A 12,501-nucleotide genomic window follows, 5' to 3' on the forward strand; every position below is an offset into this window, starting at 1 on the left:
AAAGGTAGCAGATATTTTCAAGCACATAAAACTGTCAAAGTTCGCAAAGAAATATCTGGTTTGGCAAGCCATCTGTACCTGTGGCTTGAAAAGCAGCATTTTCATAGCTTCCGGGATTGTCAACCAAGAAATTTACGTGAAAGAGTGTTTGAATAAACGTCTGCTGCCTTTCCTGAAGAAACACGGTTGTTCCGTACTGTTTTGGCCGGATTTGGCATCTTGCCATTACGGTAAAAAGGCCATGGCGTGGAACGCCGCCAACAACGTGCAGGTGGTTCCCAAGGACAAGACACGCCAGAGCTCCGCCCAATTGAAAAATACTAGGCTATTGTCAAGCGGAACCTAAAGAAGACCAAAAAAAACTTCTAAGGACGAACAGCAGTTCAAGGCAAACTGGCTTTCTGCGGCGAAGAAGGTGGACAAGGTGGCTGTACAAAATCTGATGGCAGGTGTCAAGCGTGAGGCCTGGCAATTCGGATTTAGAAAAGCGAAAGCCTAACTGAATATTATTTCTGAATTTTATACTAATTGAACTTGAAAAAGAAATTTAATTTGATTTTTTAAATAAACGATTTCACCGATTTACACGTGTTTTCCCTTGACCAAATTTTGACCGTATCACCCTTTATTAATGGCAATATTTGTTGGCAAATTACTTCTCAGATGGTGATAAAAAACTTCCTTGGGGAGTGCCTCTGTTCACACACCTTTGTATGTGTGGCTGAAATACGTATATTCGTTAGAAGTGGGTCTAACAGCCTAAGTATTCCTTGATCAATATTCCGAGTTATGAATCCATTTAATATCGAGCTCAAATGGACGTTATTGAATGCCCCTTCGATCTCTAGAAAAGCCACAATTGTGTATTCAGATAGTGAGCTTTCAATAAAGCTGACTAGTTCATGCAATGCGGTCTCAGTAGAACTGCCCTTCGAGTAAGCATGTTGTCGTTTGAAGAGCAATCCTGAATAGGTGCTAATTCTATGATAAATATCGATCATTTTCTCCATAGTCTTAAGAAGGAATGAGGATAAACTGATTGGCCGGAAATCCCCACTTTAGGTATGAAAACGACTTTTGTTTAACTCCACTCTCCTGGCATATAAGGTAAGTTGATACATCCTTTATATATCACCGACAACCAAGGGATAATTCTTTCAGTCACTACTTGCAACTCCGCCGGAGTAATTCCATCAGGTCCGGGGGATTTTGTTATATTTTCAGATACAATTTCCTCGATAGGAAATGACCGCTGAGCCACTGTGGCATCGCCAGAACAAGGTTCAACCGTTTGATTTCCAATATGATGGTACTAAGCTAATGTACAATTTGAAGCGCAGTCGCCGTCAACATTTGCATGAAATAATCTTCAAACATTAAATTATATAAATTAAATTTTAAAATTTCGAAAGAAATTTAAAATTTTTATTCATCATCATCATCATCATCATATAAATTCTACTCACCAAGTGTGCTACATGCCAAATAATTAAATTTTGTCTGAGATATATTTATGTATGATATTATTGAGTAACCCACAGCAATGGAGAATAGGTAGGAAATCAAGATACGATTTCCTAGTTTTTCGCGCAAATCTTTCAGGAACAAATACACCAAAATTGTGGGTATCAGAAATACAACCGATAATGCCATTGCTACAAAAAGAAATAGTTTGAAATAGAATTAATAAATAAAACGAAATACTATTATCATACAGTGAAAAAAAAAAATATAATAATAATAAAAAAGATAGTAATATATATATATATATATATATATATATATATATATATATATATATATATATATATATATATATATATATATATATATATATATATATATATATATATATATATATATATATATATATATATATATATATATATATATATATATATATATATATATATATATATATATATATATATATATATCTTGTTTTGGTTTAATCACAAAATTAATTGATCTAAATACACACAAAAAATATCAATTAACTTGATTGCCAATACAATTAAAATTATGTTTAAAATTCAGCTAACAACGTAATTTGTAAATACAGTTAAGATTTTAGTCACTTAACAACCAATTTTGTTATATCAACAAACATTTTGTTATATAAAAAAAAAATTTTTTGAACTTGAAAATTTTCTTCACAATAATTTATTGTTAGCTCAAAAATTATAATATTATTTTCTGTGTAATATTTAATGGATTACCAACATGATAATGGGCTTAAATATAGTGACAGCCGGTTATTTCAGGCTCACTTGGACTATTCAGCCCATTGTGGTTAATAGAGAGTTAATTGGTCGAATTACATAATTCAATTATTTTACGTGGTAGATTCCTAATTTAGTTACATATTTCATTGAATTATTTATTTTTTAGTTGAATATTGGTCTAATCTAATATTATATATAATCTTATCGAATAGTACGTAACATACCATCCACACAAAAAAAATTGTTTTCTGATTCACTCACGAAAATGATAGTGTAGATCACTTTCAAATTGGACATAAAAACTACTTGATTAAAATATTAATTAGCAAATTTCAATTAATATTTTAATTGATTCAATTACCAATTTAATTAATATTGATAGCATATCTCAATTACTTTTTTAATTAAAGATGCAACTATTTTCAATCACTTTCTTAAATGACTTAGTGTTTTTTAGTTTGATTAAAAATGAATTGCTTCAAAGAAATGTTTTTATTCAAAATTAAAAAAACAAGATTCCAACTCTTTATACCCTCTACCATAGGATGGGGGGGTATATTAACTTTGTCATTCCGTTTGTAACACATCGAAATATTGCTCTAAGACCCCATAAAGTATATATTCTGGGCCATGCTGAAATTCTGAGTCGATCTAAGCATGTCCGTCCATAGAATTGGAATAGGTTATATATCGTCTCTAACAACCATGCAAAAATTGGCCCACATCGGTCCATAATTATATATAGCACCCATATAAACCGATCCCCCAATTTGGCTTGAGGAGCCTCTAAGAGAAGCATATTTCATCCGATCCGGTTGAAATTAGGAACATGGTGTTAGTATATGGTCTCTGCTTGGATGCAAACATATCTGAATTTAGAAATAGCTTATAAACATAACAGGTTGACTTATCAGCCCCGGTCTAACAAAGAAAAACACATTTTTTTGTCAAAACTCGTTTTTATTATTCAACATAGTTCCCTTCAAGAGCAATACAACGATTATAACGACCTTCCAATTTTTTGATACCATTTTGGTAGTACTCCTTCGATTTTGCCTCAAAATAGGCCTCAGTTTCAGCGATCACCTCTTCATTGCAGCCAAATTTTTTCCCTGCGAGCATCCTTTTGAGGTCTGAGAACAAGAAAACGTCTGAGAACAAGAAAACAGATCTGGAGAATAAGGTGGGTGGGGAAGCATTCGAAGCCCAATTCATTAATTTTTGCCATCGTTCTCAATGACTTGTGGCACGGTGCGTTGTCTTGGTGGAACAACACTTTTTTCTTCTTCATATGGGACCGTTTTGCCGCGATTTCGACCTTCAAACGCTCCAATAACGCCATATAATAGTCACTGTTGATGGTTTTTCTCTTCTCAAGGTAATCGATAAAAATTATTCCATGCGCATCCCAAAAAACAGAGGCCATTACTTTGCTAGCGGACTTTTGAGTCATTCCACGCTTCGGAGACGGTTCACCGGTCGCTGTCCACTCAGCCGACTGTCGATTGGACTCAGGAGTGTAGTGATGGAGCCATGTTTCATCCATTGTCACATATCGATGCAAAAACTCGGGTGTATTACGAGTTAACAGCTGCAAATACCGCTCAGAATCATCAACACGTTGTTGTTTTTGGTCAAATGTGAGCTCGCGCGGCATCTTTTTGCACAGAGCTTCCGCATATCCAAATATTGATGAATGATATGACCAACACGTTCCTTTGATATCTTTAAGGCCTCTGCTATCTCGATCAACTTCATTTTACGGTCATTCAAAATCATTTTGTGGATTTTTTTGATGGTTTCGTCGGTAACCACCTTTTTCGGGCGTCCACTGCGTTCACCGTCCTCCGTGCTCATTCCACCACGCTTGAATTTCGTATACCAATCAATTATTGTTCATTTCCCTGGGACATAGTCCGGAAACTCATTATCAAGCCAAGTTTTTGTTTTCACCGTATTTTTTCCCTTCAGAAAACAGTATTTTATCAAAACACGAAATTCCTTTTTTTTCCATTTTTTTCCCAATAACCAAAGTTGCTTCACAAAAGACGCTCTATCTCACAAACTAATTGACTTACAGACGTCAAATTTTGACACGAATCATTTGAAGGTTGGTACTATATAAAAATAATATGCATTTAATACTAGCGACGCCATCTATGCGTCAGACCGGGGACTTATCAGCCAACATGTTATATGTGTTTAGAAAGAGAGAACTAGAGAGTATGCTGCAAGTAAAAGAATGGAAGTAACCAATTGGCGCCTTCAAAATATATATAACATACACAAAGGAAATTTAATTAATTTTTTTTCTACCCGTGTATCTAAACATAATATGTTTGAACAATACAAACAATATTTTGTTTGGACCACTCCTGAAAATATATATGCTTGAAGCAAAATGTGTTTGGGGTATATGTTACAGAAGCGATTGTTTTAGGGTGTATAGAAGGGACAGGATGCATCTTGGACTCATCCCAAAGGACACGTCCTGGGACAATTTAGCAGGAGCACCCCATAGACAGGTCCTCAGGAACCAGTCTCGGACAAACTCTGTTTCAATTTGGGCATCCCAATCGAACCCGAAATGAAAAAAACTTTTGTCGAACAATAGCTTATTCTGATAATTTTATTTCACTAAATGTGGAAATGCTTGATATTAAAATCATAACCCTCCGATGAGTGACAGTTCTGAACTTCACGGCCGTGTGAAAAGGTCCCTACGGACCTTTTTTGTAAATCATGTTTTTATACCCTCCACCATAGGATGGGGGTATATTAACTTTGTCATTCCGTTTGTAACACATCGAAATATTGCTCTAAGACCCCATAAAGTATATATATTCTGGGTCGTGGTGAAATTCTGAGTCGATCTGAGCATGTCCGTCCGTCCGTCCGTCTGTTGAAATCACGCTAACTTCCGAAGGAAACAAGCTATCGACTTGAAACTTGGCACAAGTAGTTGTTGTAGGTCGGATGGTATTGAAAATGGGCCATATCGGTCCTCCTTTACGTATAGCCCCCATATAAACGGACCCCCAAATTTGGCTTGCGATTGCTCTAAAAGAAGATCCGGCTGAAATTTGGTACATGGTGTTAGTATATGGTCTCTAACAACCATGCAAAAATTGGTCCATATCGGTCCACTTTTACGTATAGCCCCCATATAAACGGACCCCTAAATTTGGCTTGCGATTGATCTAAGAGAAGCAAATTTCATCCGATCCGGCTGAAATTTGGTTCATGGTGTTAGTATATGGTTTCTAACAACTATGCAAAAATTGGTCCATATCGGTCCATAATTACATATAGCCCCCATATAAACCGATCCCCCGATTCGGCTTGCGGAGCCTCTAAGAGAACCAAATTTCATCCGATCCGGCTGAAATTTGGTACATGGTGTTAGTATATGGTATCTAACAACCATGCAAAAACTGGTCCATATCAGTCCATAATTACATATAACCCCCATATAAGCCGATCCCCAGATTTGACTTCCGGAGCCTCTTAGAGGAGCAAAATTCATCCGATCCGGTTGAGATTGGGTACGTGGTGTTAGTATATGGTCTCCAACAAACACGTAAGAATTGGTCCATATCGGTCCATAATTATATATAGCCCCCATATAAACCGTTAACCAGATTTGATCTCCGGAGCATCTTAGAGGAGCAAAATTCATCCGATCCGCTTGAAATTTGCAACGTGGTGTTAGTATAAGACCGCTAATAACCATGCCAAAATTGGTCCATATCGGTCTAAAGTTATATATAGGCGATCCCCAATCACACAAAAATTGGTCCTTATCTGTTCATAATCATGGTTGCCACTCGAGCCAAAAATAATCTACCAAAATTTTATTTATATAGAAAACATTGTCAAAATGTTATTTCTATATTTTGTGAAGGTTTTATTTCTATAGAAAATTTTGTCAAAATTTGATTTCTATAGAATATTGTGTCAAAATTTTATTTCTATAGAAAATTTTGTCAAAATTTTATTTCTATAGAAAATTTTGTCAGAATTTTATTTCTATAGAAAATTTTATCAAAATTTTATTTCTTTAGCAAATTTTTTTTCAAATTTTACTTCTATAGAAAATGTTGTCAAAATTTTATTTCTATAGAAACTTAATTGTATACGTATTTAATCGGCCTTTTTTAGTTTAATATATATCACGTATGGACTATGTGGATATATTACGATGTTAGGAAGTTTTAAGATACCTTGCCATCGGCAAGTGTTACCGCCGAAAGACATTTAGGGATTACTTCACTGATGCGCAGAAATAAAGTTGAGAATGTATGTGGGAGAAAAAATAATCATAAAAAACAATAAACACATACATTCGGTGCACATGTACTTTTGTTGCTCTCTCAATGACGACTAAAAAAAAATATGTGTGTATTTTTGTTCTTAGAATTTTTTGTTTTTCTCATCATCCCTAATGTCTTTGAGTTTAGGTCTGAAGTAGGAGTAATTTCAGTTTGAAAAGGCAAAAAGGTCCCTAGGGACCTTCTCAATCATCGGAGGGTTAATGGATCTAAGGTTTTAATATCAAGCGAGTACGGAAATAAATAAATTACGACTGTTGATGGGAGTCGTATGGTACTCTGTCAGTGGACAAGTACACTATTGCAAAGGCAATTTGTGGGACGAAATTACACCTGCGGGGGAATCGGGAGATAAGCAGATGTTATCACATAGACAGTAATTCCCTATGAATTTTGTCGTAGCGCTTGATGAAATGTCGAAGATATATTCCCAAAGAGAGATCACCAGTATAGCGATAGCAAGCAAATGAGACAGATGCAAGAAGAATTTTGCGGAAGTCTAAATATGACATTGGGGGATTCTGCGGCGAAAATTTTCCTTTTGGTTGGCAAATCATTAATAATTGTCAAAAATATTGGTATTGGGGATTTCATGACTGGAAATCGGAATTAAGTATAGAATGCGTAGGGTTTATGTTGTGGTAACATAAACATTCCGCCCCCTCTTGCAGTATCTCTGCAATACATTAGGTAGTGCCATATTTAGATATCCTACATACATATGTAAAACAATAATTGGTAAAATCTAATTGCAGATCGAATACAATAAAATATTTCTAAATATATCATGTATAAGTTTAAATTGATTCTAAGTTCACATTCCAATTCATTTTTTAAAGATATTATATACTACATTAATTCGAACGTGCACAATGTAATTCATGGATTAAATTAAATTAATAAAAATCTGACAATTCAATTCATGGATTAAAATAGTATCTAAGAAATACATATGGTGACTGTTGGTGTATACTTTGCTACGTATCTCTTATCAATATAATTCAAGTGGGTTATAGTATTCTTTTGGTTTTGTTTGTTTGGTTTTGCATTGTCAAAAAATGTTATAGGACTGTATTCATTTTAAAAATCGGTTGGTTTATATTCAGTTTTTTTTTTTAAATTGGACAATTGCCATAAATAGTCCAACCAAAAATTGTATTTTGCGCAGTTGGTAGGCCAGGTCGGCTTGAAATGCCTTCGCTAATTACACGCGAGTAAGTATCTGCACCGAGAATTATGTCTATCGGGCTAGACTTGTAGAATTCAGTATCCGCGAGCAGGATATTGTGAAACCGTGTCTTGTAGGATTTGGAAATGGATTTTTCGGGGGTGTGGATAGATATGCGGCTATTAACCCGCAAAATGACTTCGATTGTTATAGTAGAGTCATAAACGGAGGACATAGTGGTAGGACAAAAGGTCTCATCGTTGAGTGTATATGTAGTAAGACGGAACTTGTTAACCACTGCCGAGGATATACGGCTATAATTGGACGCAGAGTCTAGGAGGCATCGTACCTTATGTCTCTCATTTTTGGCTATTATGCGGACTAAAACTGTGGGGAGCAGGGTGACATTGTTCTGCTTAAGGAGAGTGGACAATGATGCGCTTTGGGAGGTGGAAGCGGATTGCGTTGCTGCTTTCTTACTAGGTGAGAGAGTTGATGTGGATTTTGGATTTTCATATTGCTTTCTACAGGATGATGTATTTTCATGGCGCTTGGATGTTACTACGTTTGATGGCCGATTTCGGTGACGTTTGTCTTTTCCTTTCGGTAATGATGGCTGTTGTGACTGCAGTCTCTTATGTGTGTGCAGCAAACTATGGTGGTTTTGATGGCAGTAACGACATCCAGTAGTAGTGAAACATTTTCCTTGCGAATGTTTATGGGCTAGGCAATTTTTACAATAGCCATATGTGTTGACCACCTGTAGGCGTCGTACAGTATTCATCTCTAAGAATCGCCTGCACTTGCGTAATGCGTGTGGATGTCTGCACAAACGACAAATATAGCAGCCAGTAACTCTTTGATTGGTGTTGTTACGCATCGTAGATGGTTTATTAGGACCTGAGGAAAACATATTAAAAATGGATGAAAGCAAGCTATTGGGAAGATTCGTTAAAGAGGACAACAAGTTACGAGATTGGTCTTGTTATAGTCCCCCTGCCCGTTAGAATGTCAGCAACTCGAACTCGCCCGTCAGAGCCTGGACGAACCTTTTGAATTCGGCCCAGACGCCACTCGTTTGGAGGAATATTTTCTTCTTTCACCACAACCATCGCATTATCTTGCAGGTTCTCGTTTGGCATTTTCCATTTGTAGCGCTTATGTAGCTCTTTCAGATATTCCTCCTTCCATCGGAGGCAAAAATGCTGATGGATAACTTTCAATCGTTGCCACCTATTTAACAACGACGCCTGACATTCTCGGACATCCGGATCAACTGGCATTAATATCGGAGTACCGATTAAGAAATGACCAGGGGTAAGAGCAGCGAGCTCAGAGGGATCATCGGATAAAGGACACAATGGACGTGAGTTCAAGCACGCTTCTATTCTTGCAAGTAAAGTTTGGAACTCCTCAAATGTATGCTTAAAGTTCCCCGCCACCTTGCGAAAGTGGCTTTTGAAACTTTTGACGCCAGCTTCCCAAAGCCCTCCCATATGGGGAGCTCCAGGTGGAATGAAATGCCAAGTAATCCCCTGGAATCCATACCTGGACTGAACAGCGAGATGTGACGTCTTAATAAAATCTTTCGCCAAAGATCTAGAGGCACCAACAAAATTGGTACCGTTGTCAGAATGGATATGAGCTGGACAACCTCTTCGGGAAGCAAATCGAGAGAACGCGGCTAGAAACGTGTCTTTAGAAAGATCGGATGTGGCCTCAAGGTGAATTGCTTTGGTTGAGAAGCATATAAACACGCATACGTACCCCTTCGTAATGCGACAACATCGACCAGTGTAATGTTTAATGTCGAACGGCCCCGCAAAGTCCACCCCAGTGTGGGTAAATGGTCTTGAAAGATCGGTTCTTTCAGGGGGCAATGCGGACATTAACTGTGTCTGACATCTGTGTTTATATACGATGCATGGTTTGCATTTATTAATTGTGGTTCTGATCAAGTTTTTTGCCCTGATAATCCAATATTTGGATCTTAAGAGACGCAAGACCAATTGATTTCCTCCATGGATAGAAACCTCATGTATAAACTTGACTAATAAACGAGAAAACTGGCAGTTATGTGGGAGTAGGATGGGGTGCTTTTCGTTGTATGACAAGACTGGAGAAGATACTAATCTGCCACTTATTCTTATAATGCCCTCCGCATCAATAAATGGGTTTAAACTTAATATGGGACTGTTCGAAGCAATGGGTTTCTTAGCAGATAGAGCCGAATACTCATTTGGAAAATTTGCTTTCTGAGAAACAGCAATGAGGCGGTCATGAACCATCAATATCTCAGAAGTAGAAATGTTTATTGAATCCCTTTGATAATTTGAACGAAACTTAGGATGGGTGCTAAATAAAAACCTATAAATATAAGCAATGACTCGGATTGCCCTTGGCAGCGAGGAAAATCTTTCCAGCACATCACTAAAATCCTTGAAGTATGAGAAATGGACCTTAATATTTCTTCGCTCGATATCTATCGTGTCGGTTGAAGGGCAGTTGAATTTTGGCCAATTTTCCTCGGGGTCACTAAGCCATGGAGGACCATTCCACCACATGAAATTATCTATAAGGCCCTGTGGACCCACTCCACGACTAGCCATGTCAGCTGGATTATGTTCTGATCTTACATGATGCCAGTTCGACGGACATATGACTTGAGAAATCTTTGACACCCTATTAGCTACGAAAGTGGACCAAAAATTTGGAGGCTTACTCAACCAGGACAACACAATTGTTGAATCCGTCCAACAGTAAAGCGAATATTTCGGAATATTTAGCTTGGGAACAAAGTGATCGATCATTTCCGAAAGAAGTGTTGCCCCACATAACTCAAGTCTCGGGATCGAAATCGTTTTAAGAGGGGCTACTTTAGTCTTACATGCGACAAGATGGACAGAAACGGATGTACCTTGAACGACACGGACATACAGGACTGCGGCATAAGCTTTTTCCGATGCGTCACTGAACCCATGAAACTGAACATCGGATGATGGAGTATACCCAAACCACCGCGGAATTTTAATAGAATTTATCAAAGGATATGAAGATTGAAAAGCTTTCCACAGGGACAATGATTCATGAGAAATTTCTTCATCCCATTTAGTACCTTCTGCCCAAATCCTTTGCATTATCATTTTCGCAATGACCACGCATGGGGCAAGCCATCCCGCAGGGTCAAAAAGACTGGAAATTCTTGAAAGAACTTCCCTTTTGGTATAATTGGACATATCGGGGAATTCTATAGAGGAAAAGAAAAAGGAATCAGATGAAGCGTTCCAACGTATGCCTAACGTTTTTGTCGTGCTTCGGTCATCAAATTCCAGGAAATCCTCAGAAAGGAGCTGACTCGGAAGAAGATCTGAAAGTATTTCCTTCGTATTGGAAGTCCATTTTCTCATGGAAAAACCGGCAGAGTTCAATGCGGCTATCAACTGATCCCTGGATTTAACCGTGTCACAAATGGAATGACCGCCTGCTAAAGCATCGTCGACGTACATCGAATTCAACAATATATCGGATGCAAGGGGATACTCAGAGCGAATGTCATTTGCCAATTGAATAATCGTCCTAATGGCCAAAAATGGGGCACAGTTAACCCCGAATGTGACAGTGTTTAGTTCGTAATCATGGATAATGTCAGTTGGATCGTGCCGAAATAGTATCCGCTGATATGGCCTGTGATCCGGATGGACCAGGATTTGCCTATACATTTTTGTTATATCTCCGTTGAAGACATAACGAAAGAATCTCCACCTCAGAATGAGTACCACAAGATCCTGTTGTAATACAGGACCTGTGTGTAATACATCATTCAAGCTAAACCCGTTTGATGTAGGGGAAGAAGCATTAAAGACTACACGGACTTTTGTAGTCTTACTCTCCGGCCTGACGACGGCGTGATGTGGCAGGTAGTAATGTCTGGAAGAGTCGGAAGATTTGAGAGACTGCACTACAGTCATATGACCCAATGTTCCGTACTCTTCTATAACCCTATCATACTCAATCTTGAAGTCCGGATTCCGAAGAAGGCGCGCCTCATTTCTAAAGAACTGAGCCATAGCAGATTTTCGTGATTCACCGATATCAATCGACTGGGAAAATTCCTCCTTAAATGGAAGATTCACTATGTATCTGCCTTCGTGGTTCCTAGTTGTCGTGGCAGCATACAGATCCTCACAAAATTGCTCAGAGGGTGATAAAAACGTTTTTCGAGGAAGGTCTTCCAACTCCCAAAAGCGAGAAATCTCCTTATCTAGAGAGATTTCACAAAAATAGGACACGATGTGAGGAGATGCATTGGACGTTTCACTTGGAATGGGGCCCGTAAGAACCCATCCAAAGACAGTCTCCTGTGCAACCAAAGTTCCACAGACATGTCGTTGCACACCTGGCAACATAACGGAAGGAAGTAAGTCCCCACCTATGAGCAGATCTATCCTCGAGCTTTCAAAAAATCGAGGATCTGCTAGGGGGATATTTGGAATCTCTCTCAAAGATGAAGGATCAATTGTCCTTGAAGGTAGACTCCCCGATAAATGGGGAACAACTAGGGCAGAAGTGGGTATCCCGACCCCTTCATCAATGTTGGAAGCCAAAATGAATCTACATTCTCTTTGAACTGAGGCGGAGGTGGTATTATTCAAGCCCGATATGGTCGCGGAAGTGCGCTTGAATGGAAGTTGTAGGTTATGGAATAGTCTCTCTGAGATAAAAGTGCCCTCCGATCCCGAATCCACCAAGGCACGAGCAAGGTAGGAAAAACCATTAT

The 12,501-nt window shown here is 38.0% G+C and overlaps 1 protein-coding gene across 1 annotated transcript in view; it reads right to left on the reverse strand.

Annotated features, from left to right (window-relative positions):
* Positions 1-12,501, reverse strand: part of LOC142235975 (uncharacterized) — a 123,165-nt gene that overhangs the window by 39,857 nt on the left and 70,807 nt on the right. The window contains exon 15 of the mRNA XM_075307226.1: positions 1,467-1,655. Coding sequence (XP_075163341.1) covers positions 1,467-1,655 — 189 coding nt within the window. The remainder of the gene's footprint in view (positions 1-1,466; positions 1,656-12,501) is intronic.

Source organism: Haematobia irritans, chromosome 4 (assembly GCF_050003625.1).
Source record: "Haematobia irritans isolate KBUSLIRL chromosome 4, ASM5000362v1, whole genome shotgun sequence".
In the NCBI taxonomy this organism is placed as follows: domain Eukaryota; kingdom Metazoa; phylum Arthropoda; class Insecta; order Diptera; family Muscidae; genus Haematobia; species Haematobia irritans.